Below are 26856 nucleotides of genomic sequence, written 5' to 3'. Positions count from 1 at the left end.
AGCCACTGTATATATATCAACATGTAATGCTTTAAATATTATTAAAACAATAACATTTGTACTGTATTCTTAATGTTAGAGACACCCTAGTATTTCACTCCCCTGCAACATTTTTTACCCTAGCTAACCACGCTGTTGGCGGTAGAAAAGAAATGAGCAGTGGATTAATTGAAGAACTTGAGCAGATATTTTAGTCTTTCTGCCACTTTGTTACAACCAGGTTTATTCATGTGATGTATATGGAAAAGAAAATACAAACACCGGTCACAAACCTATCAATGTGCGCCTTAAAACTTTTAATAACTACACAAGACAAAGAGCATCAAGACAGCTGTTCTTAAACAGCATGTCAGCCTAAAATCCAACAAAAACAACACACAAGGTGATTTCGCTCATGAGCTGCTGCTGTCTACTTGGGCTTTTTGATCACAAAGGCAAAATGTGCAGACCTCATTATCTGAGACTTTCTAGCTTTGATGAATTTCTATAGCAGGCCCTATGTTACACACAAAATACATCCTATCTATCCTAACTACTTAGAGGAGAAACATAGAAAACTTTTAACACTACTTCATAAAATATTAGAAAACATCTTATAACACCACAAATATAATTCTATAGGCTTTCTATATGAATTCTATATGATCTGAGATATGAGGGTATTTAAATACAAATGAAAACATTACTGAGTAGTTACAAACAAATTATTAAAGACAAAAGTTTAACAGTATAAAAAGACAAGTTTTCAATCGAACCGGAAAATCTTCTCTTGGTCAAAGATGTAGAAATCATATTGTTCCTCAAGCCCTTTTAACTAAATGTAAAATCTATCAAAGTGCTTTAGGTTATAGAAAGACGAAGAAACGGCAAATAGTGGTTACAAAAAAAAAAAATTAAACGTAACAATAACAGGCTCGAGTAACAAACGAAATATAAAGTCTAACAAATGCACACTGTTGGGGTCAGGTGTCTGCCCTTGACACACACACAGTTTTCTTCATAAACCAAGATGTGATTTTTATGGTTCAAAAAAGGAAAAAGAAAAAAAGAAAACCTTATATTCAGTATAAATTAAGTCCATCTTAGCATTTATAGTGAAGGCTTCATGTTAGCCATAAAACATCTGATATAAAGTAGAATATGTAAGAATAAACCAAACAGACTTTTAAGTGCCCCTATTATACTTTGTAGGTTTTTTCCCTATCCTTTAGTGTGTTACGCATATAATCTGTATGTGAATAATGGCTCTGTGACCTCGGGATACCTACCCTGAGGAGTATTTATGGGCTCAGTATCTAGCTTCAGCTCATACTGATAAAACATGAAGTTCATTTTATAAATTATGCTCCTTGCCAGAGTCATCTGCCAGCATCTTGTCAATCAGAAGTTGCTAGCCAGTGAGTGTGCAGTTTTACAGATCAGCTCGTGGCTTCCTAACAGGACTTTGCTAATGAACAGGTAACGCTATAACTTTATAGCGTAGCCAGCATAAAGTCCATAAGGAGTTACACCCCCCAGAAAACACTGCTCCTGAACTCGTTCTAGATCACTATTCACCGCACTCCTATAATGCCACATGACTGGCACTCCCTCAAACAAAGAACGAGCAGCTGCCTCACAGTCTGCCATGATTTCCACAGTAGAGTCATTTCTGCTCATTCTAAAATATCTTAGTTTAGAGCAAAGCATGCCAAATGTTCTGCTGACTGAAAGAAGGTATGCAGGAGTCTTCATGCACCCCTGATATCTGAGGAGGCAGAGTTCTGCACTCCTATAATCTTGATGTTAGAACAGCCACATCATGATGGTTCAGATAAGCAAGAGATAATGGCTGTGCTGTGATTTCATTTATATTTACATGTAAACTAATCACAAAAAGTTAGAAGTAATCAAAATTCTTTCTATTCTGGACTATCTTAAGTATATAATCAGAGTTGTCCTTACTTTCATGCCAGCTGACCAATCAGAGCAGGGTTTTGTGCAACGGGGGTTCTTAAAATGAGAGTAGCTTAAATGGGAGCTTATGAAGATTTCACAAGTATACAGTTTGAGAAAATTGTAGTTTTGAACATTAAGGCATGTAAGCTTACTGTAGCAGTCTCCTAAAATAAAAATTACAAAGCTACAAAGAAGCATAATAGGGGCACTCTAAGAGTAAAATTCCTCAAGATATAAACTTTAAAATCCGAACACTCACACAGGCACTTAGCAGATAGCTATATGTTTCATTAAGTTTCAAAAAGTGCAAAAAGTTACACGAAAAGCAGAAGAGTAGAAGATTTGGTTTTTCCATTTCTGCACCAGTCTCAGCTCTCACTCTTCCTCCTGCTCTTCATTTTGCTTCTTGGGTAACTGCAGTTGAAGAAAAGAAAAGTGAAAATGCTTTTAAAATCATGCTGTGTGGCCCTCAAGGTAATTATACAGTTATTCTGCGATCAAATATCTGCAATCCTATAGAAACAAACTTAAAAAAAAAACTTGTTCTGTGTGCAGAGAATTAATGATCTCACTTATTTCATGGTAATAATTACATCCTTGTATTTATATTTGCATCATTCCATATCTCGTCAGGAAAGCACCCTGTTCAGTGTATCTTTCCATGGATTCCCAGATTTTGCTGTGACGCAGGGTACATTATTACACTAAGAGAGGCCACTGGCAATATGATCACCATGAAGAGCGTACATCGTCTGCAACAGTGTGCAGTTACCGACATTTCTATCGACGCTTCTTTTTAGCATAGTGCTGGTCTTACTTCACTGGGTAAGGTCCAGTTCTTGTGCACATTGGTCAGACCTGCAAACAGCTGTGATGCAGCGTGAGATCCATCTATCAAAGCTAGCAGTATGATTTGGAGCAGTATGTGCTGTAATGGCTCTTTTGTGACGGCCTAGCTGCACCAAAGACATATACAGTGGCTTGCAAAAGTATTCGGCCCCCTTGAACTTTTCCACATTTTGTCACATTACAGCCACAAACATGAATCAATGTTATTGGAATTCCACGTGAAAGACCAATACAAAGTGGTGTACACGTGAGAAGTGGAACGAAAATCACACATGATTCCAAACATTTTTTACAAATAAATAACTGCAAAGTGGGGTGTGCATAATTATTCAGCCCCCTGAGTCAATACTTTGTAGAACCACCTTTTGCTGCAATTACAGCTGCCAGTCTTTTAGGGTATGTCTCTACCAGCTTTGCACATCTAGAGCTGAAATCCTTGCCCATTCTTCTTTGTAAAACAGCTCCAGCTCAGTCAGATTAGATGGACAGCGTTTGTGAACAGCAGTTTTCAGATCTTGCCACAGATTCTCGATTGGATTTAGATCTGGACTTTGACTGGGCCATTCTAACACATGGATATGTTTTGTTTGAAACCATTCCATTGTTGCCCTGGCTTTATGTTTAGGGTCGTTGTCCTGCTGGAAGGTGAACCTCCGACCCAGTCTCAAGTCTTTTGCAGACTCCAAGAGGTTTTCTTCCAAGATTGACCTGTATTTGGCTCCATCCATCTTCCCATCAACTCTGACCAGCTTCCTGTCCCTGCTGAAGAGAAGCACCCCAGAGCATGATGCTGCCACCACCATATTTGACAGTGGGGATGGTGTGTTCAGAGTGATGTGCAGTGTTAGTTTTCCGCCACACATAGCGTTTTGCATTTTGGCCAAAAAGTTCCATTTTGGTCTCATCTGACCAGAGCACCTTCTTCCACATGTTTGCTGTGTCCCCCACATGGCTTGTGGCAAACTGCCAACGGGACTTCTTATGGTTTTCTGTTAACAATGGCTTTCTTCTTGACACTCTTCCATAAAGGCCAACTTTGTGCAGTGCACGACGAATAGTTGTCCTATGGACAGATTCCCCCACCTGAGCTGTAGATCTCTGCAGCTCGTCCAGAGTCACCATGGGCCTCTTGGCTGCATTTCTGATCAGCGCTCTCCTTGTTCGGCCTGTGAGTTAGGTGGACGGCCTTGTCTTGGTAGGTTTACAGTTGTGCCATACTCCTTCCATTTCTGAATGATCGCTTGAACAGTGCTCCGTGGGATGTTCACGGCTTGGGAATCTTTTTGTAGCCTAAGCCTGCTTTAAATTTCTCAATAACTTTATCCCTGACCTGTCTGGTGTGTTCTTTGGACTTCATAGTGTTGTTGCTCCCAATCTTCTCTTAGACAACCTCTGAGGTCGTCACAGAGCAGCTGTATTTGTACTGACATTAGATTACACACAGGTGCACTCTATTTAGTCATTAGCACTCATCAGGCAATGTCTATGGGTAACTGACTGCACTCAGACCAAAGGGGGCTGAATAATTACGCACACCCCACTTTTCAGTTATTTATGTGTAAAAAATGTTTGGAATCATGTATGATTTTTGTTCCACTTCTCACGTGTACACCACTTTGTATTGGTCTTTCACGTGGAATTCCAATAAAATTGATTCATGTTTGTGGCTGTAATGTGACAAAATGTGGAAAAGTTCAAGGGGGCCGAATACTTTTGCAAGCCACTGTAAATAGGCTTTCATCACCCATGACCCTGTTGCTGGGTTCACTGGTTGCTATGACTTGGACCACTTTCAGTAAATGTTACCATGAACTCCCATGACCTGTTGTTTTGGTACTGCTCTAGCCTCAATGTTTTCCTTGTGAAAGTTTCACAGAGGGGCAGTGAACAAAGTTCTGTCTTTGTGCTAGCTGGTTCAACAAAACCTAAACCCCAGTTGGAGATAACAGGTATCACGACTGGTTATCAAGTTTCTCTGTTAAGCTGGGCTTTCTGCTTCAGACTCTGTGCGTGCTCAAAGGGGCATTTCACCCCTCATGTGGCTTTTGTTCCTGCCCAAAATTATCAATACGAGTGTCGTCTACTCTAATCACAGATGCTGTCAGGTAATGATGATAAAATGGTGATCAAAAATCTATAAAGAACCTAAAAACCATAGCAGTAAAATGCAACACTGTCACAAATAAGATAAGAGATGAAATAATCTGGTGATTTAGTGTACAGACCAGTAAAATAAACATTATGTTAATTGGCAGAGGTGGAAAGTACCAAAGTACAAATACTTTGTTACTGTAGTTAAGTACAATTTTCAGGTATCTGTACTTGAGTAGTTTTTATTTTCTCACTACTTTTTACTTTTTCTCCCTACAGTTGCTTGTTGAGGTACTTCAGCATCTAGCTAGCCATACTGAAGACGAGCAAGCATAAAGGGAGTGTGAGGTCATTTCAAATGCAGCGTTTTTAAATCAGCTCAACAAACATCAGCAAGCACACAAAATATGTGTGTTGCTAGCTAAAGGTCCAGCTGCTGTCACAGGGAAAGAAAAGAAAAGAAAGCTAACTTCGCTCCCAGATGGAGAAACATAAGAAAGGGGACAGGAGAGAAAGAAGAGAGGTTAGATCTAAACTTAAGAACTGCTCAGTGGGATTTGATAAACTGTAAATTTAAAGCTTACATGTAAATCCTCATGTTTTTAAATCGGATATTGGGTCTGTAAATGTGACATTATGTTTTTTTCATATTGTGAAACTTGCTGCAAAGCAAACTGAGGCAGACTAACTGCTATTTAAGCCCTGCATGAAAATCCTCTGTAGGTTACTGCAGGATAAACAGGTTAGATTCCTGTGCTGTGATTGGTTTAAAGTAAAGAACAGTGTGCACAGACTGGTGCACAGTGGCTCTGGTTTTATGGTCAAGTGTAGCAGAGACTCATATGAATTTTGGCTGATGATGCTAGAATTCATACCAACTTTATACCATCTAGACAAAAGACAGCATAAACCGTGCACTATCAGTGTAGAGGATGGACATCAGCCAGGACAACTTATGAAAAATCTGCTTACATCTGGTTGAATTCAGTTGTGTACATCCACAAGGAGCAGGAGTTCAGCTGATCACAGCATGTACACTAACAGAATCTACAGGAGCTCTCAATAGAAATTATTGTGAGTTATGATTCTTTTCCCCATTACAACCAATTCTAGGGTTCCCCCACCAGCTGAATCCCACTTTAACCCCTGACTATACATATTTTTCTGTTTAGAAGTCACCCTCTACAATGTGGACAACAGCAAAAAGATTATTTTTTTAAATTTTCCTTCTTTTTCTTCAGATTCAAGCTGAGTAGAATTTTAAAAAAGTTAAACTAAAGTCTGTATTCCCATCTATTGATATTATTTTATCATTATGTTAATATAGCACAAAGTTCAGTTAGCTTTGCACACAAATAGAAACATCCTTCAAAGAGCTACTTTTTACATTATACTTTGAGTAAATTTCAGAGCCTGTACTTTTTTTTACCTTTACTCAAGTAAAGACGTTGAATCAGTATCAGTAGTATTATCTACTTAAGTACAAAATGTCTTTACTTTTGCCAACTCTGTTAATGGTGCACGACTTAACAAGTTGCCCATAAAAAAAGCATTTGCTGAGCAGAGAATCAGTGAAGTCGTGGGGCTTCCAGATGATTTTATATGAAACTATGAACACAACCTGCTCCTGACGGGGTTGTGTGTTCAGCACAATGTAATCATTTTCATCTTTGCCCTTTCCACCTTGTCCTTGTGCCTTTTTCTCAGAATCTTTTGATATTATGTAGATGATGAAATTTTCAAAGTCTATGCAATTTTACATTGGCAAACGTTATTGTGAAATTTTTCCACAACTTGTAGATGTTACTTGTCATGTTACTGATTAACATAATGAGCTGCAATTGTTTCCCCAGCTGTTTTGTTTTAGTACTAACTTTTGTCCAAACTTTTTTCAGAGATGTTGATGACTTCAAATTAAATTTGTTATTGTTCATGAAATAGAAAAATGTCTCACTTTGAACATTTGATATGTTTTTTTTGTAAGAAATTTTACACAGCGCTCCAACTTTTTTGGAAATGGTGTTGGAAACATATTTTTCTCCCTTTCAATCGATCAGGGTGTTTTCCTGACAAATAAAATGGTTTGGAAACTTCCATCTTTCTCAGTACTATAAACCGCTGAATGTATGTCACTAGAGATTGTGCACAGTGTCTGCACTGTTTGAAAGGTAAAGACACCGTCACTGTCAAGGTACGTCACTCGTTATGCACAAATATGCTGTGTTTTTATTGTTAATCAAGTAAGGTTTGTTAGCAGAAATGTCTTGTTTTGTTTAACTTTAAATGTTTTCTACTTTTACTTTTTATAACACCTGCAAAACTAAAAGTTTAGGCTTTAGTTTTGTTTATTTTTTTAATCTTTTATTTTAATTACCAGGTTACTTTGAATGGGTTAATCCTACTGCTCTGTTATTAATTTAAAGTTTAAGTTTTGGCAAAAACAATTGAGAAAAAAAACAAACAAACAAACAGGAAAATTAGCTGTTGTTGCCTGGTTTAACCTTTTGCTTTTTCACCACGTACATGCTCTGATCCTGCAAACATGCAAACAAATATCAATGTGGGTGAATGGGATTTTAAAAGTTGTGTACCTTTGATACTTGATTCCTTCTGTTACCTCTTCCTTCTTTGTTTTCTGGATAATGAAGTCTGGTGGAAAAAATACATTTAAATGAGAATATTAATAACATATAATAAGAGGTCCTTTCATCCATTTTCTTTACTACTTGTTAAGAGTCACAGGGAAAATATCTCTATAAGTGCAGCAAAAACTATCTATTTACCATTTTAAAAAAACAACAGTCAAGTAAAGCTGAAAAAATATTTGCACATATAATTATTTTACCCCTTTAAAGATGCATTCTTGTCTGTGTCACAGAAAGACAAGTGAGCCCCTTCTGCTTCTCCGCCCTGCTGAGGTCTGTTCTTAACCGAAACATCAAAGTTTGACGTCTTCCTTTGATTCGGTTGGCCGATGCAGCTTTTCTGCCATCCCCTTTGGTTTTGCCCTGATGGTGTTTCCCTGTCAAATCCAAAGTCCTCATCCAAGAAGTCTGCTATATACATGAGAATTTGAAAAAAAGGTCTAACAAATGCAGATGTAGACACAAGCACATACAGTATCTAGTAACCCAAATAAAATGCAAACAACACGAACCTTTAACAAGTTATACAACCTTGTTTGCTGATACTGCATGAAAGGTGTTCTAGCTTTATATATGTAGTTACTTTAAAATGAATTGAACATTTCTTTAATTCTGATTTGATCCAATCACAAGTACAAATGAAAACTCAATCAAACAGACTAAAATCAAAATCCTGTATAGTGTAGGTAAAATATCTAAATCAAGAAATCAACTTTATTCTCATGCTGTGGTCACGTTTAACTCTCTGATGAAGGCTTGTTTGCTGAACAAAGTTTTTTTAGGTTTATGTGCCGTTACAGCTCACCTGGCTGAGCTCGTGACCCAAATACTGAAGGCTAATGCAGTGGCCTGGATTTATGTCCACCTCAGGCCATTTGCCGTCTGTCACCCATCCCCACCCCCACACTTACACACACTTTCCCCTGCTTTCGTTAAAGGTTAAAATGCCAAAACGTGACTAAACCATGACAGTAAAGACATTTTAAATGTGATTTAAACACAAGTGTGTCAAATTGCTTAATCACAGTTGAAACACAGATTTACAAAATGATATTTGCTCATATGAAAACAATGTCTCCATATGTTACTACATCGCTGCAGATGTTATATTTAGATTTCTCAGAATTGGTCAATTATTTATTCCCATTAAACAGGTTTCTGAATAAATGTCAGATTTTACCTTGGTGCCTTATTCTCCTCTGAAACTCTGGGGACGGCGGCCCAAAGGCTTCTCTACCAGGGCTTAGTGGCTTTTTGACCGATGCTTTTGTTACGTTATTCAGAGGGTGAGCACTCTGGGGGCGCATATCACATTTGTCCTATATTAAAGAACAACGAAAGAAAAACAAAATAAATAAAACTAAAAAAATAAAAAAACAATACATACACATGCAGTTGAAGACATTTTCAAAGGCAACACATACAGTTCTTGACAGTCATCATGATGTGGCAGTTTTGTATTGGCTAGGTAATTAGACAAGTGAAATACCTGATGGTGAAAGACTACAGCCTCTTCCAGAGCAACGCCACAAAATTCACATGGTATGACCACATCGCCCTCTAGTGGACTGGCTGGAGGACTGTAAGAAGCTGGGGAGACTGACTGCGGGAAGGTGGGGATATTAGAAGCGAGTGTGTCAGGAAGGCTGTGCATCAGCCCTGAAGTACTCCTGCTGGTCCTGTCGTCTTTAGGTGGAGATGAGGGCTGTTTGCTGAAAGACGCAAAGGCCGAAGCAGGACTGCATCCAGTCTGAAACAAAGAAAAGTGCACCCTGCTGAAACCTACTTAAGTCAAGTTGTCATGTTATGTCTAGATGGAAATAAGGCATGTGCTCCAACACGCATAAAGTTTAAGAGGACTGTGAACAATCGAAGATAAAACAATGGTATGCAAATGTTTGCACGCTGTGTGATATCAGTCTGGATCTAAGCATTTTACACTGAGCAGTATGCGTACACACAATTACTTGTCATTTAACAATACAGATTGCCAACTGAGAGGGCAGCAGTGTGTGCAGAGGGCTTAGAAAGAGAAACAGAAATACCCACAGAGGTTATGAACTAAAGCTGAGGCTGGACTCAAACCAAAAGAGGGAAAATATCTGAAAATGTCAGCTGAAATTACTTGGCAGGCTAAAGCAGGTCTTTTAGACTGAGTAAATGAATGTTTAAATATCTCATGGTTTACTATCAGATATGCATAAAGGTTAGTTTAAAGGTGTAGCCTCTGGCTGGACACCGTCAGAAATATGCAAGTTCATTAGTTAAAAAAAGAAAGAAAGAAAGGAAGAAATTAAAAAGTTAGTGATGAAAATTTTTACATTTACAACAAAATGGCAATATTTTCTTTAAAATAACTTGTCTGACAGACTAAAATCATCAATGGCAGCTTCTCTTTAAATAGAGAATCCAATGCATTTCACCACACAAGCCATCGTCAGAAAATAAAATGGGACTTTATAAGGAATACATGATCTTTTGTAATGGTGTTCCACTAATTGTAAGCTTCCACATAGGCTGAAACTGGTATTTTCCACCAGTGAAGCTCCACAAATAGGAAGAATCTTCAAAACCTGGACAGGTGCACCTATGTGTTAAGGTGTTTTGGGCTTCTGCGTGAAGACTTCTGCACTGTTTTTGGTAATACTTTACAGTGGTATTACTATATAATAGCCCGTGACTTAGCGTAATTCCCCAGAATTTAAATGGCATTTCAACGTATTTTATTTAAAAATGACTTTGTGTCCTGTAAAAGCCTGACTTGTAAGCCCTTTATTCAAGTGTACCTACCTTTAGGTATTAGTGGGTAAATATAATTATATTTAAATTTCAAATTAAAATGCATTGAAATTCCATTTAATTACAGGGGAGTTTGTCACAAGCAGTATTTTAAAGTTATACCGAGTTTTTTAGTTAAACATCACCACTCTGTGAGAATAAAAGAAGTTTAATGTTATTTGAAAATAGAGTTCCTAGGAGTTCTTTGATGATTTATCCTCTTTGCTTTTCTTCCAAAGACAACTTGACGTAGATTTGCTATGAATACTGATATGTTTTATTCTCAAAGAACCAACTTTAAATATTTTTTGTTTCACTGATTACAGAGTCAAAAAACACCAAAATGCAAGCAAATGAATATAAACTTCAACCTCGATAAGTCTGGGGAGGATGAACTGCTCCTTTTTATTTTCATTTGCTGAAGCTGGCCCCCTCTAAACCTACACCATGCAATTTAAAGGAATTTTCCGACATCTAAAACCCTGAGTGGGAACATTGAGTTAGCACTGAGACTCAAGGAAAGACCAATCAAAGGTAATCTCAAACCTGATGTAAAATAAGGTCGTCTTCTGGAAACAGCTCTTCGCAAAATTCACAAGGCAGCATTGCATCTGGAAAAACAATTTGAAATTGTTGAAATTGTTCAATAAATGGACATCCGAATAACTTCACGTTTCCAGCAAACATTAACTCACCTTTTTGATCATGGTCCTGCACTGCGCTTGTACTCGATCCAACAGTGAAGTCTGGGTAGTTATTGTTGGACAGAGAAGTGTTAGATTTTCCAATCTTGTGATCCCAGATATCGCTCCACATGTTGCCCTCGACACCTCCGGCCCCCGAGTCCCCATCAGTCTGCAGGCTGAGAGCCAGCATGTAGTCCAGGCCAGATGAATCATCATCCAGAGTGTGCTCAGTATGTGCCCATGTGCTGCCGCTTCTGCTGTGCAGAAAATCACTCTGCCCCAGCACTGGAAGTACAAGTTATTAAAAAAAAAAAAAAAAAAAAATCAGTTCAGGAAAATAACTCCAGCTGAAAGCAACAGCATGGCAGATTAATTCTAATCTCTATGCAAAATGTAGAGTAAAAACAAAATATAAATGTCCATTTAATTATTTTTGGTAAAATGTAAACGTTAAAACAAACATGACTGTAAGAGATCTAAAGTGTAAAAACTCAATTTGTTTGAATAAAACTGCCAATAACACTGAGGTTATGCTGATATAGACAAACACACAGTGCTGTGTATGTTCTATCTGTGTATGTGTGTGCCAAGTCCTGCGCAATCAGGAGTTCAGGAACCAAACTTTGCACACAGGTACATCTTAGGCCCCTGAAGCTTCTGATCTAAATCACACATTACGATGATGTCATCATGATACCAGCAATTATCTAGCAACGTGTTAAATAACACATTTTTGAGTTTAAGCACCTACAACACCTTATAAAAGCATTTTAATTTTTCAGCCAGTTACATTTCTGGAGCATTCATTTGTGTGTTGCTGTTTCAAAATGTATCAATCAAAACACTCACAGCTGCTAAAAGGATTCTGTGGTGAAATATTTCTCCAGTCTCCTAAGGGCCGAAATCCCCTTGAAGTATTATAAACTGAAGGTCGGGGAAAGACCTGCTGCTCTGCTGCACTGATGTTATTATTTTTTGGGCCTCTCTCTTGGGTTCTCAGGGGGTTTCGAATGGAATGAGCTTCCAGCCATGCCCCCGACTGGGGGTCCCCTGGACTTCGACCCATCCTACTGTTGTTTCTTTCTTGGGGCGGTGTGAGGCTTCCACATAAGGCTGGATGTGTGGCTTGTTCTCGCAGCATCACATTGCACTTGCAGTAGGGACAAGGCTCAGTGCGCGTTCCACAATAATCCTCATGGTCTTTGGACTGACTGAAGACAAGCTCCAGTTCGCAGTACTGGCATGGAACCATCCGCTGAGAGCATTCAGAGCTCTGCAACAGACAATCATCATGAAGACGCAGAACTTAATGAAGATTAATGAAGCTGAATAATAAGAGTTATAAAAATAAGGAAGGGAAAGGCTCTTCAATAATACCTGGTGGGCATCCAAATTATTCTTCTCAATCTTCAAACCACACTTGCAGGTAATCTAAAATGAAAAGCACAGGAGTTATTACATTATCATTATCACTGTTGCAACACTTTAGAATACAATAAGGTTTAAAGAAAGGGAACCCCCCCCTAAAAAAAAAATACAGGAACAGAGCAGGATCAGTTCAGAACTTACACTTCAGAAGAACTTTAACTTTTTACATTTTTTAGCTTCAACTTTTTACACTTTACACATTAATAAAACCCATACAAAGCAGGGTGAAACTTTTTTCCAGGTTCAGAAAAGGTTTGAGAACCACTGCAACAAAAAAAGGGTAAAAAAAAAAAATCAACTATGATGTATCACAATATCTCAGCACCAGAGAAAAACAAAATGTCAATAAAAATATAAAAAAGCAGGGACTATGTATCACTGTGTGTTTTATCAATATTATTCCATTCTGACACGATGTCCTGCGCACAAACATATCTCTGTCAGCCATCTTCCTCCTGAGTTTCTATTTCTTCATCTCAAGTTAGCCAACTTTCATTTCCTTAACCCCTTTCCTTTTGTTAAGTAACAACAAATGAGTCATGAAGTAAGAGAATCCAGTGAAATCAAATGGGTGGTGGAATCAATTTACAGCAAATAAATTTTTTCATAAATTCAGAATTGAATTTACAAAGCTTCTTCCAACATAAAAAATCTTGAATAATCTTGAATAATCAGGCATTATATCCCTTATATATTAAAAGCTTCATAGTATGTCATTATCCTAACAGAGCACTTTGATCTCGCACTCCAGGTTAACTTCAGTCTCCAGGAGTTTTCAAACATAGAATGGGAGGCAGAACCTTCAGCTTTCAGCCCTCACAACTATGGACCATCTCCCAGTTTGGATATAGGAGACAGAGACCCTCTCTATTTTTAATATTAGGCTTAAACGTTTCCTTTTTGATCCACCTTATAGTTCGGGATGAATCAGATAGGCCTAACATTTCCTTTGTTATGCACCAATAGGCCTAAGCTGCGTGAGGACTTCCCATGATGCAGTGAGCATGTCTTTTCACACTGTGTGTTTATACTGCTGTCTTTAGCAGTTATTAAGTTTTTGTCTCACATCCATAATGTGTCTTTTGTCTTAGCTCTCTCTGCTCTCTCATCTTTCCCCTACCTCCCCAACAGGTTACAGATTATGACTGCCTCTCCCTGAGCGTGGATCGGGTGAAGGTTTCTTCCTGTAACCAGGGAGTTTTTCCTTGCCCACAGGGGTCATGTGATTATAGCAGTTTCTTTCTAAAATTGTAGGGTCTTTATGTTACAGTACAAAGCACCTTGGGAGGAAAGGTGTTGTGAACTGGCAGTAAATATTTAAAACTGAACTTAATGATATATATAGTTTATTATATGGACATACACTTCTGTATTGATGTTTTTGCCCACCACTATCACAGGCCGCACACACTTCCCCACCTCTGAGAGCACAAGTCTATCTATTGCAGAGATCATGTTAAAGTCTAGATCACTCCTCTTCAGGCTTACCTGTGTATGTTCCTGCTGCTTGTGATCCTGCAGGTCTGATCTGGGAACTGGCTCCTGGCACACATCACACAGAGAAATATTTCTTCTGCAGTGAATCTCGTGGGTTGTAAAATTGGCCTCAGGGATGTCATGTTTGCTTAAAGGGACATAGAACATTAAGAAACCTTTTATAACGTTAATCTATAAAATATATTCATCGGGCAATGCAAAATATTCCACCTATTATACCTACCAATTGCCACAGAACTGTGTGTTTTCATCTGCCATGATTTTGCCAAAGACTGTGGGGGGGAAAGTAAGGAATTAGTAACAAATCAGCAAGTTGTTAGGAGGAAGATACATTTAAATCAGTTCTCTGGTAGTTTAGCGTACATATTAGCTACAGTTTGCAGCTAAAGAATATAATGTGTGACTGATTCGTGAAAAAGGTGGCATTTGAACATCAGGCGTCAATAACATTTGTTTATCGAGCTCTATTAAAATAGGCCCAGACATTATCTGGGCCGCCACTGTTGTTACTCATTGAAACTGCTTGGCAGCAGGACTTTCGGTTTGCTCACCCAGTGTTTCAGGCAGGTAGCTGACGTTAGCTGACAACGATGGCCTGAATTAGCAAGGAAATTCCTCCTCAGTAATAACTAACAAGCATATTTGACCTACCTCGAAACGTTTTACTGTGCTAGCTCCTTATTATTTTCCTAGATATATAAACCCGTATTGAATACACGTCTAGGTATCACCGCAGAGTTAAGTTAACGCTAGCTAACTAACTTTATAAGCGCATACGAAGAGGCTACTAAGCCAGCAAGCTAATGTAACATCGTTTTTCCCCCCTTAGATAGTTTCTGCCGACCGTTGGAAGCAAAGCCAAATCAACCGTTTTAACGCTACCGCTAATCAGTCAATGATATTCACCCAAACTCACAGACGACAGATAACTACTTGACGACAACTAGCCAGAAAAACACTTCGCTATTTCCTCCTTGCGTTGGTATAGATTGAAGCCCAACACGAAGTTCGTCAGGCTGTTTGCGACTCAACCAAACCAAAGCCTCTCGTCACAATTTATAAAACTGGAACCAAAATACATCTACTAAACGGAATGGCAGGCTCTATATTTTGGGGTCTGGACCCACTTACGTTGAAGCAATTAAGGGTCAAAGTTAACTGTAAGGCTCAACTCAGGGCACAAAAGCTCCAGTTGTCTCTCCAGGCTGATCTCTGATTGGTTGACAGGAGGACCGTACAATGGCTGAAAGCGTCTCGGGTAAATCTACTTATTTTTATTTTTTCTATCCTATTTCTCAGCAATCTTACACATTGAATGGTTTAGTGCACATTTTATTATAGATTTAGCTGGATATTTAAACATATAATTTCAAAACATGATTGTCGTTAATCAGCTTGCGAAGTTTTCTTTCTTTAAACCAGAAAAATAATAGTTTCAAATGAAATAATAATAATGATTACTATCTTTAAAACTATTAGAATTTTAAGTCTACAATTTAGTGGCGATCGCAAACAAAGTACCAGCTTTAGTCCCATTTAAATACTATCATTCGATTGTGTAAATACTTACGGTATTGTGTACTCCACACACGGAGAGATGCCAAACTGCCTTTCACTGTTCTTGTAACAGTGACAATAAAAAGCTATTCTATTCTATTCTATTCACTACTCAACCAAATAAAGCCAAAGTTCAGTCAAAACGTTATAAAACTACGTCAGTTTGTCCAGATAGAAGCATCAAACACTGGGAATTTACTTCTTCTGCTTTGATGCAAACGAAAGCTACAACAGGTACACTGCAGAGGTAACAACAAGACCACCTGCATAAGGGAATGGTTTTGCAAATGGTTGCTAGAATAATGTTCTCTTTATCACCGACTGATTTTTCTCTAGTTTCGCTTTTTGCTAGTGCTCTTGATGGCACCTGCAGCCCATCAGGCCATCCCCAGAAGTTCTGCTGTGTCTCCCTGCTCAGGAGATGGGCGGTTACTCAAGGAGAGCTGTGCAGGGCAGTAGAAAGCCATGAACCCAGCCTCAGCACCAGGATCTGCTCCTGTAAAAGCCCTACAAAATGATCCCCTGGAAGCTGCTCAGCTGCATGTTTCTAAATGAACTGTCATAAACATTGATATTGGTATTGATATTCTTTTAAATAGACATTACATGGACATGCAGTACACACCAAGCGGCAGTGTCTTTTCAGTGTTTATTGAGTTTCTGATCTATCAATGCCATCATATCAGACCCATTATGGTAAGGCACAGGTTTGTTCAGATAAAACACTGATCTTATGTACAGCAAATGTGTGGACGTGGTACATACAAACAACTCTTTCTTAGCCTGAATGACCAGCCAACAATTGGTCCAATAAAAAAACAAAACAAAAAACTGGTTTCATTCATTTCAAAGCCCTTTTTGTTATACAAGATTCAAAAGGTAAAGCCAACATTTTGCAATGCAATATGAAATGTAACGTCATACCAAAAGCTTAAAAATAAAAATTGTGAGGGAAAAAAAGCAAATACATTTCAAAAACGTGACTGAATACAGATTCAAAGTAATGCCTGGAAATGCCTGCAGAGTACTGACTTGACTAGCATCTTGTGAGCCGTGAACTAAAAGTTTACAGTTACACGTTTACCTTGGTATGACGACAAGTCTTTCTTACAAAGTGGTAACAAAAAATAAAACGAATCCTGCTGCGCCTAAATCTAACAGTTAGTTCCTGTTGTGCATAATTTAAGCTCATAATTGGTCACATGATTGTCCAATAGAAATTTAGGTCCAACAAGAATTCCCTTGATAAAACCAGACAAAGCATTCATCAGGAATATAATCTGCTTCAGTTTATGAAGAGATGTTAGTACAAACAGCCCTGCTGTTTGAAGCCGGAGGAAATGACCATGCCTGAAATACTGCATACATCTCAGGTGTACATGTGTAATAATAGCAATAGTTATAACCCCTATGGTCCAATTCAGGGAGGAATATTTAGTACAAATTTTTAAAATAAAAGGAAAAAGAAAAGAAAATAAGTACCAGCACTGACTTAAAAAAAAAAAGTTGATCGGCACCACAGAAAAGAACTAAAATTTAAAAAAAAGTTCACAGATTATATTTTGCTGTTAACAGGTTGATTTTACACTACATAGTCCCTTCACAGGGTCATTATAAAAGCTATAGGTGGAACCAAATTGTAAATAAAAAGCACTATATCTCACATTTTACTATTTTAACCAAATAAGGAAGGAAAAAAAGTGCAAAAAGACAGTAATGTGTGACCAAACTGAAACTACTGGAGTCTAAGGTGATGTTCTTTTATGGTGTAAGAGGAAAGGCACCTTACGATTAACTATCACTGAATCTCGTCACATAATCAGACCCCTGTTAACGTGTGTGGGATATCAGATACACAACTAGCATGTGACAGAGAGCTCTACATACTGTTAATATATTATAATATACTGTTACATTTTTGTGCCTGCCTTCATGTAATGTTACAAAAGCCCTCCGAAAACCTTTGTTAACGTCACTACCTCCCATCCTTCCTTTTACTCTCCCTGTAAACTAATGACAGAGAGTTAAAAAAAACAAAAACAAAACAAAAGAAAAAGGAAAAACCTATGTTTGGTCAGTTTCTGTAATTACAGCGGATCAGTTAACAAAAGGAATTACTAAATAGCAAGTGTTAGCAAACCCTGCTCAGCAGCTTCAAAAAGAGAAGCTGTGTTTCACTTTAACTTCCAAATGTCCTTGGTCCAATTAAAAAAAAACATCAGTAGGTTGCTCTTAAAGAGTCATTAACCACAGTCCTGTATAAAAAAAGTTTACTCTACAACATTATTTTATGATCTTGTGAAGCTAAAGTTAAACAAAAAACAAAGGCTCAAAGACAGCAAACAACAGAAAGGAACAAAAGGCAAAGAATACAGCAAAGATTCAGGAGATACGGGGAGGAAGGCACAGATTTTCAGAGCTGAGGCTAGAAGTCAGAGGTAGAAGAGGTCACAGACAGCGAAAAAAAGGAGGAAAAAAAGGTTATGAAGGGAAGACGTGTGATGAAATGTCTATCTGTCCTTTGATCCAAGCTTCTCGATCAAGTCGTGCAGGGGGGCGAGCTCTCGCCGGTCAATGAGGTTGAACTCCTGTAAGAAAAAAGTTTTTAAAAATTATACATTTATATTTAAGATATATTATATATAAGCCTAATTATGGTTCTCAGACCTCATGGATAGACACAATGTGAATGATGATGTAAACATTATTTATCCATTTAAAACTAGACGGGAACCTTTAAGTTTGAAGCTTAAAGCTATAAAATAAAAGTGAAGTGTTTACTAAAGCTCAAAAATAAAAATTCTCTCCACAACCAGCACACATGGCCAGTACTATGAAGCAGGATTTGGGTAATTTCAAGATTAACTTTGGGGTTTCTGTAATATGAGGATGGTTCACTTCTTACCAAGGTAAATCATCCCGGTCATTTATGCTGAAGAAATAACCTTATGTCCGAGATTAGGAATGGATTCATGGAAGATACCTCAGACCTCCATGCTCAGATAGCAGGAGCATCTAAAGTTTTTTTAGTAACTTCTAAAGTCTATGTCTGTCCACGCTGAACATCAGTCATAAAGATAGATTTTAAGACACGACTGTATTCATTGACGACCCCCCCTCCCCCTTTCCTGGCTTTATTAACATAGCAGGTCTTTTCCCATAATACTGACTGCACATTTACACAGGACTATTAATACTCTACTGCGCTTTTCCTACTACAGACACACATACTGCTGCTTTGTGTGCATTGTAGTTTTATCTTCTGTAAATTCAACTGCTTTGGTGACAGTAGACCTAGGCATGTTTGTGATGGCTGCCAACACCACCCCTTTCACATGAGTGCTAGATTCATAAACCCTGGGTTAACCTAATGAGTTAACAACCACATACGTGCGACTGCTTATCCTGACTGCTGATAAAATCCTACGTATGTTGAACTTTCTTTGCAGGCGATGACCTCTTATTATTGTTGTTGAAGCAGTTAGAGCATCAGTCCCTGCACAAAAACTGGCATTTAGCATCAAGCACGTGTGACGCAAGACACTTAAGTACATTATGTATAGTCTATGATAAAAAGACATCTTTACAGCACACAGTATTTACTACCACACCCTATTAAGATGTGGTTTTATCTTGTTCTGCAACTGAGAGGTGCTCAGTTTATTCCTGTGTTCGAGCAATGTCAGCTATTGTGACAAGTGTGGTCTGTGAAGGTTTTTAAATATCAATTCAAATCTTTCTTTTGTTTTTTTTGCTCTAAAGTGACTTTTTTTCCTGTTTGGCTCTTCACATTACTTTTTTAATGTGGACATTACCACATTTAAGGATCTTGAAGAGAACCGCATAGACAAAAATAGCCATGCAGGCAAACGCAGCACACTGCTGAACAGAAATAAACCAGGAGGCCAAAGAAGTTGGCGATCACAGTTTCACTTAAAAGTTAATGTGCAGTGGACGCCAGAGAATTAGTGTGCACATGATCAAGATGAAAAGGATGAGAAGAGGGAGCTAACTTTCTAATTATGGCTTTCAGCAGAGTAATGACTACTATTTCTGCATGGAGGTGTGTGTACATACAAACATTTCAGGAGGCCTTTAACTACATCTGTCTTCTCCACAAGTCTTGCAGCAAGATACTCATGTCATGCGAATGTACATCAGTCACATGTGTTCTAATTTAACTGCTTACAGACTGAGGTGACATTGCAAAAATATGTGGTATCAATTATGGAAGTGGCTCAATGTGATATGTGCCGTCCTAAAAAAAAGATAGATCTGATTCATATGAAAGCGAAAAAATAAATAAATAAAATAAAACTGGCTTTTTATTCAAACCTGAGCCAAATGGTAACAGTTTCAGAAATGCTATTAGTTCCTCAGCACACAGATTACTCAACCAACAGTAAGAGAAAAATAACTCGGGACTCTTTAGATCAGTATATATAAATAACAGTCCAGGTGTGAAAGGGGCTGTAGAACCATAAACCTCCTACCTGAACAAAGAAAATGAAGTGCTTGAAGGAGGTGTTGAGGTGGGCCTCCTCCTGCAGCTGCATCACAGAGTCAAAATGCTGGTGGTAGATGTGAGCGTAAACCCTGAACAGGCGCTTCAGGATGGTTTTGGCCACAGACATGAAATTCTTGGGAAAGGGAACTCCTGTGGGGGAGAAGGGGTTGGAACATGCTGATGTCAAGAGAAGAGTATGCGCTGCCTCAATGTCCACTATGCATTTCAACCCACACCCAGAGGATTGCTGGACCTTTAGCCCATTTGCCTAGCTTAAAAAATGTTTTGATATAAAACTACAACGCTGATATTTAAAGTGATGCTTATCCAGTTTAAAGGTGATAGTATCACATTCACAGATAGACTGGCAGCAGGAACTGTAACCTTCTCATGCGCTGTCTTCCAGTTTTAAAACCTCAGCTGTAGAAAATGAACAAAGAGAAAGCTTGTTTGTCCAAGGGGCTTCTTGGCATCAGTCTGCTCCTCAGCATGCAAGACACAGTTTAGCTGGACTGAAGTCATGTGCCTGGCTTGGACAGCCAACACCATTATCCTGCTGCTCTTGGTTATCTTGTCTGTATGTTTGGGATTTAAATGCCAAGTGTGCAGCTGAAGAACTTATTTCTGCTCTTTGGTCTTTTTTTTTTCAAAAACACAGAAGACCAATAATAGCATAATTAAATCATTCTCACAGGCTAAAAATAAAGCCAAAGGGAATATCCCTCTATCTGATATACTTCTTTAAAAAACACAAACAAAACACCACAAAAGCTTTAAGTAAAACTCACCGATCTTGGAGGGAAAAAGTGTCTCATCATCCAGCTGATCCTGCACCCAGGTCATCAAATAGTCAATGTACTTGGGCGCAGAACATTTGATGGGCTTCTTAATATTGGTGCCATCAGCCCAGTGATACTCATACCTTCAGAAAAAGAACAAAATCAGTTGTCATCTCTCAGATTACCACCTTGATTCACTAGTTAAACTGGACCTGGAGAAGAAAAATGAGAGCTCTGCATACAACTGTGTATCTGTCAGAACAGTGGAACGTCATCTGGTAGCTGACAGGCCAAAAAAAGCACAGAAGGGGGAAATGCAGAAGTTTCGTAGTCTTGATGGCGGCTATGTCAACAGGAAGTGAACCCCCCTCGTCTCTTCCTCCTGATTAGAGACTGAGCGCAGAAAGTCTTGGCAGGACAGAGGATAGGGGAAGAGTCTAACTAAACAGCTTCTACAGGGTCCACGTGCAAGATTTAATTCCCGTGTTCCTCATGTGACATTCAGATGACTGATTTGAAGCTGATTTAACTTAACCACCTGCACCACTAAAAATGTGATCTGGGAATCTGATTCTGCAGTTAACTCAGGAGATCAGATCTTAACAGCTGGACCAGGTCTCTTATATAAAAGAAAGCCATTTTTATCTCAGTGAGACGTCCTGGTAAAATAACAGCAAATAAATAGATAAAGTGTAATTGTGGAGCTGATAAAACAGAGGAAGTGGGCCGCATGAAATGAGTCAGCTGAATTTAGCTTTATCTGATACACAGTGCAAAACAGATTTAGCTTTTTGTTTTTCTGTCTTTTTTTGTTGGGGAGGTGAGTTAAATCCTCAACAAAAACATCATGTTTGGGTATCAAACACTAAAAAATGGTTTTCCCATAGCTCAATAATAACCCAAGTCTTAAAAGTCAAAAATTCACTTCTGTTAAATGTAAAAATATATAAATAATCTCAAGTACAGTCAAAGGCCAAAATAAGATAGATATGAAATTTAAACTAATGCATAAAAATGTGCCTTTGCTCTGCCTCTGAGTTTTGCTGGCCCGTGCTACAGAGTCATGTGTTAAATGAAGCATTCAAGCAAAGAATTTGTGTCGAGAATTTTTTATAATTGAATTACTTGATTAATCACTGCAGCCCTAGTCTAAGTGTTGTATATACCTTTGAAAGTGGGCCATTGTGTATATCAGTAACCACACCGATAGATAAAGCATCTAAACACCCGTGGTTTTCCTGATGTGTCACAAAGTGTCTTCAGTTAAATATGCCCTAGTGGAAATACTTTTACTCTAAATTAAGAGCACAAACATGAGGACAATGATTGGCGTTACCTTGGTCCTGCAGACATCACGGAGCAGCTCGTCTCGGTGCAGAACTCGGTGATGGTACCGTACAGCATGTTGATCTGGTTGAAGAAATCCACCGCTAAAGGAAAGAGTAAATTCTTATTTGTTTTATCCAGAATTTATGCATGTTATTGTGATGAAAGAACTGGGAGATTATAATATGTATTTTAGTATCATCTACACTCACAGTTTAATAGATTTAAAAGCACAAAATGCTCACAAGCCATATATTTAAACATACCATGTTTTATTAGAGATAACATATAAAACATGTAATTCTACAATACCTGCTTAATGCAACAACCAGTTATTTACCAGTCTGCCAGCTGTGTGCACTCTTCTATGACCCTATTACTCTTTTTACACCACAGGGTGGTGCAAATGTGCAGCACCTGTACAGAACTATTTTATTTATGATTCATGTTAACACTGGGCACAGGTACAAACTTTAACTGGTTAGTTGGATACTGTGTGTGCAGGGTCATTGTACTGAGTCACTCACTATTCACTGCAATCCATTCATTGAGATCCTCTCCCTCTGGCAGCATGACAGCCTGTCTCAGGTTTCCGCTACCCAGCGTTGCCTCTGCGTGTTTCAGCAGCTCATACTGGTGGGAGCCCTCTGGGATGTTCTTCTTCGGCTTGAAGGTCTTAGATGAGCGACTACCACTGGACAGAATTTAAAGTGGATCTAAGAAATATTGTCTTCATGGTGGTCATGTGGTACAGGCCATATCTGTCTGCCCCCCCACGGGGTTAACATCTACCCTTGAAATGTTGACAATGTAATTTTTACACCTTAAACATCTGATAAATATACTGTTAACTGGACATGTTGATACCTGCATGACTGACTTTCATGTGTTTTCCTTCCTCTTTTATTTTTTTCTTTATAAGGTCATTTGCAGTAAGATTGTCGAATCAAATGTGTAACAGGACAGAGAGCTGAACACAGTAAAGACTGAACTTGTGATAGTGAACTACATAAACAACAGACTTTTATCTAAAGTGTCGTTTTTAAAAGGCTAATTTTAGAGTAGATCCTCTTCCTGGGCCTTGATCTACACACGGGAGGACTCCTGTTCATGTGTGCACTCAGCAGATGCAAGCTTGGTGGTGGACATCTATAAACTTCACGCTGAACTCGTGATGGGTGACCGCTGCAGCGTTTGCCATCAAACCAAAAAACTTTGGCTTCCACAGCGTCAGAGCCGTGACTCAACCACATTATAGTGTATACCCACTGACAGGAAATGCACCAGTGTCACAGTATTACTGTAAACAACGGAAACTTAATTAGCGGCGTTACTTAACATTTTATAACCACCCAGCGAGATTAGACCTCCAAAGGTGTGGGATATGACTAAAAATTGAATGTCTAGCCTCACTTAAGTCAGTTAAAGAGTGACCATATGAGCTAAGCTGGCTAACCAAACGCGAGTTAGCGCTGCTCACCAGGCTAGCAAAGTTAGCACGTACTAACTCACTACTTTAAAAAGTTACAGTTCGTGAGTTGTGGCAAACTGTAAATCAACAGTTTCTCGATCATGTTACAATCATCAGTGGTAGCTCTGCGTAAGGAAGGGGTCACTTTAACGCAACTTAAACCTATACTAAGACTGGGATGCGGTTAGCTGACTACTTTATGTAGCGGTGTCTTATTTTATCGCCCCTTACTTCCCTTGACTGAACTTCGTAGAAGCGCAGCTAACATTAACCGCAAGCTCCGGCTGTAACTTCACGAGCGCTTAAAAAAAGAAGAAAAAACACTTTACTTACAACAGGAAGCTCATCTTGGCGCAGGAATCGTTAAAGTTCCTGGATTTGAACTCTTGAAGCTAGTTTAGTAAACAGAAACGCGTTTTAGGAGTACACTGTGCGAGGCACTTGTCAGGGGTGCCTGCTAACAGCAACAGTGAAGGCTAACATGAACTGCACCCACAGAGCCTCTTCCTCTGTCTGCTGTCTGCTGCAGCGCAAATGGTAGTCTGTCGCCCCCTTCAGTCTGCCTGTAGATATTACTACATACATTTTCCAAGATCAAGACCTTTCTGTTATAAAACTGTTACTTTCTCATGTGTCATCCTGGAGCACTGTGACATACTGTGACACTGTAATACTGTGACATAGAACAATCCCCTTAAATTCTTTATGAACTTTTGATCGTTTAATATGAGGACAGTGTGACAACAGTGAGCTGTCTGGTAGGTGCTACGGATGAGGTCAAAGTCAGGGTGGGATTATATTCAGTATCGGCTTTGAGCCCCTTCTTGTTTGCAGTGGTGATGGACAAGGTGACAGATGAGGTCAGGCAGGAGTCTCCGTGGCAATGATGTTTACATATGGCACTGTGATCTGTAGCGAGAGTAAGGACCAGGCGGATGAGAGCCTGGAGAGGTGGAGGTCTGCTCTTGAGAGAAGAGGAATGAAAGTCAGAGGAAGCAAGACAGAATATATGTGTGTGAATGAGAGGGAGACAGGTGCATTGAAGATGTAAGGAGTAGAGGTAGTAAAGGTGCATAAGTTTAAAAACCTGGGGTCAACCATCCAAAGAAACAGAAAGTGTACAAGAGAGGCAAAGATGAGAGTGCAGGCAGGGTGGAGTGGATGGAGACGAGTGGTGGGTGATCTGTGATACAATGATAACAGCAAGAGGGAAAGAGAAGGTTTACACTGAAACCTGCTATGAAATATGATTTGGAGATGGTGGCCATGAAAGGTGACTGAGGTGGAGGTGGTAGAGATGAAGATGTTAAGATTTTCTTTGGGAGTGAGCAAGATAAACAAGATTAGAAATGAGTAAATCAGAGGGACGGCTCAGGTTTGAAGACAAAGTTAGAGAGGTGGGGCTGAGAGAGACACTGGATGCTGAATATGAAGCTGTCAGACAGGAGGAAAAGAGGACGACCTCAGAGAAGGTTCATGGATGTAGTGAAGGAGGACATGAAAAGGGCTAGTGTGACAGAGGTGGATCCCAGGGACAGGGTGAGATGGAGATTTTAAATCAAACAATGGATATGCGATCTAAGTGCAGACTGTCAGCTTAAATCTTTCTCATTTTCAGTTAAATAATAAGCTATTTCATTGCCAGGTGATGCCTGTTCCCTCATTATAGCAAAACTAATTATGCCGATAAAAGATCTGGAGTAAAAGGTCTGAAGCGTTGAATTTGCAATATGAGGCAAAAAAGACACATTAGTGCAGGTGAAGGCATCGTTAGTTTGGAAACACAAATCTATCTGAGAGGTATCAATATATACATATATCTTTGGACATATAAAACAAGATGAACTTGTACCTGAAAGATGGAGAAGAGAAGAGAGAGACAGCATATGATCCGAAGCATACAACATTATCTGTCAGAGAAACTACTTTCACTCATATTCATTCATATACCCGCCCTGCATGTGCTCTCCAGATAAGGAAGTACAGTACATCTCGGTACTCTCCAAGCTCTAAGCTAAGCTGTTAGCTTGTGGTTCCACCAAAGAGCGAGAACAAACAGTGGCAAACAGAGAACAGATCAATGTGTTTCAAAAGGTTCAGTCAGGTATTACATTTTTCCACAAAACCTCCAGCAGACATGGGGTTAACTCCAAAGAATCCACTGCCTTAGTACTGTTTTTCCTTTAAGTGCCCACAGTTTGACATGAACATGAATACAGATAAGACCTACATTTAATCAAGTGCTCAACTAAAATACAATTCTTGTGTATCTGTACATAACTGAGTATTTAAACGTTGAAAGAAAATCTGCTTTAATACATCCAATAGATAAATGTGCCATGTAGTTGTTTTTTATTAGGGTTTAAGAAAAAACAGTTTTAAAGGATATTAAAGCTGCCAATAGGGAATAAAGTAATTACAATGGTTCAACTTGACCAAGAAAGCCATGATAATCATTTAGTAATCTAATAGTAGCAATCCAGTTTCAGCGTTGCTTTTAGTTTTCTTATTATAAAGTGGGTGTTAAGAGTTAGAAGCAAGATTTATAATATTATAATACAAACACAACACCTCATTTGATACAGACTTGATGTGAATTTACACCAAAGCCTCATTAAGCTGTCTGGGTGTTTCAAATCTGACCACACTGCCAAAAAGTAAGAATGTTTTCTGTTTATTTTTTATTTCAGTCAGTCTTGTAAGTACAAATTATTGTTTCCGATTTCTTCTCTCATTTTTATTTTTATTTTGGTTAATGAACGTGTCCATGAACAAACGTATGAAAAGTGACACAGACAACAAAAAAGTCATGAGAAAAATGAAAGTCGGTCAACCCGATGAGTGCAAAGCGTCCTGTGGCTGCAGAACAAGCCCAAATCAACACCCCTCCACCACCGTGCCTAACAGCTGCTATGAGGTGTTGTGCTGACTTGTTGTGTTTGGTTTATGACAAACACGGTGCTGTGCATTATGATCTCCTTTTTGGTCTTGTCTGTCCACAGGACATTGTTCCAGAGGTCTTGTGGTTTGGTTCAGATTCTTTTTAGGAAGAAGAGGCTTTCTCCTGGCAACTCTTTCAAACTACATTTATAGTATGAACAACAACTCCATAGTGCCTTGTTGCCTGTAGCCTTTAGTCAGAGTCCTCAGATGTTTCCTCTTCTTTGTGCACCTCAGAAGTTGAACCAGAAACCTCAAGCCTGTTTCCACAAGGATAGAGGGAAAAACAAGCCATGATTGTTACTCTTTTACTAACTGTACTGTAATGACCTTTAACATTTAACATGCCAATTGAGGCCTGTGG

At 38.8% G+C, this 26856-nt stretch overlaps 2 protein-coding genes and 1 long non-coding RNA gene across 6 annotated transcripts; 1 reads left to right on the top strand and 2 right to left on the bottom strand.

Moving 5' to 3' along the window:
- Window positions 1–203: 203 nt before the first annotated feature.
- trafd1 (TRAF-type zinc finger domain containing 1) lies at window positions 204–15115 on the bottom strand. Of its 4 annotated transcripts, none has more exons than XM_031755332.2 (12): window positions 14464–15010; window positions 14136–14184; window positions 13904–14039; window positions 12365–12418; window positions 11837–12260; window positions 10997–11272; window positions 10848–10912; window positions 9013–9273; window positions 8704–8842; window positions 7724–7931; window positions 7470–7527; window positions 204–2352 (listed from the first exon to the last, which is right to left on the bottom strand). In XM_031755332.2, the coding sequence occupies exons 2-12, from the start codon at window positions 14168–14170 to the stop codon at window positions 2314–2316; spliced, it is 1695 nt and encodes a 564-aa protein (XP_031611192.1). In that variant the 5' UTR covers window positions 14171–14184; window positions 14464–15010; the 3' UTR covers window positions 204–2313. The 4 variants fall into 4 exon arrangements, with proteins under 4 accessions (XP_031611192.1, XP_031611191.1, XP_031611189.1 ...); XM_031755331.2 differs by having other exon boundaries at window positions 7724–7934; window positions 14819–15010; XM_031755329.2 differs by having other exon boundaries at window positions 7724–7934; window positions 14464–15009.
- On the top strand, window positions 15093–16974 carry LOC120442979. Its single transcript, XR_005615037.1, has 2 exons — window positions 15093–15170; window positions 15806–16974. It is a non-coding gene; the product is annotated as an uncharacterized LOC120442979 (long non-coding RNA).
- mob1a (MOB kinase activator 1A) lies at window positions 16105–24068 on the bottom strand. Its single transcript, XM_031755356.2, has 6 exons — window positions 23886–24068; window positions 22609–22775; window positions 22092–22185; window positions 20765–20898; window positions 19963–20126; window positions 16105–18057 (listed from the first exon to the last, which is right to left on the bottom strand). The coding sequence occupies exons 1-6, from the start codon at window positions 23897–23899 to the stop codon at window positions 17980–17982; spliced, it is 651 nt and encodes a 216-aa protein (XP_031611216.1). The 5' UTR covers window positions 23900–24068; the 3' UTR covers window positions 16105–17979.
- Window positions 24069–26856: the final 2788 nt, after the last annotated feature.

Source organism: Oreochromis aureus, linkage group 12 (genome assembly GCF_013358895.1).
Source record: "Oreochromis aureus strain Israel breed Guangdong linkage group 12, ZZ_aureus, whole genome shotgun sequence".
Taxonomy (NCBI): Eukaryota; Metazoa; Chordata; class Actinopteri; order Cichliformes; family Cichlidae; genus Oreochromis; species Oreochromis aureus.
This window is presented reverse-complemented; position numbering and strand designations above follow the sequence as displayed.

Bases quoted from the DNA above. Each gene is read 5' to 3' on its own strand.
- trafd1 (XM_031755330.2), bottom strand. From the start codon at position 14,170: ATGGCAGATGAAAACACACAGTTCTGTGGCAATTG. The intron at 12,261-12,364 runs GTATTATTGAAG...TGTCTGTTGCAG, and splicing joins ATAATTTGGATGCCCACCAG to AGCTCTGAATGCTCTCAGCG. The intron at 7,935-8,703 runs GTAAAATCTGAC...TCATGTATATAG, and splicing joins GAGGAGAATAAGGCACCAAG to CAGACTTCTTGGATGAGGAC.
- mob1a (XM_031755356.2), bottom strand. The intron at 22,186-22,608 runs GTGAGTGACTCA...TCTTTCCTTTAG, and splicing joins TGAATGGATTGCAGTGAATA to CGGTGGATTTCTTCAACCAG. The intron at 20,899-22,091 runs GTAACGCCAATC...CTTTTTCTGAAG, and splicing joins GTGATGTCTGCAGGACCAAG to GTATGAGTATCACTGGGCTG.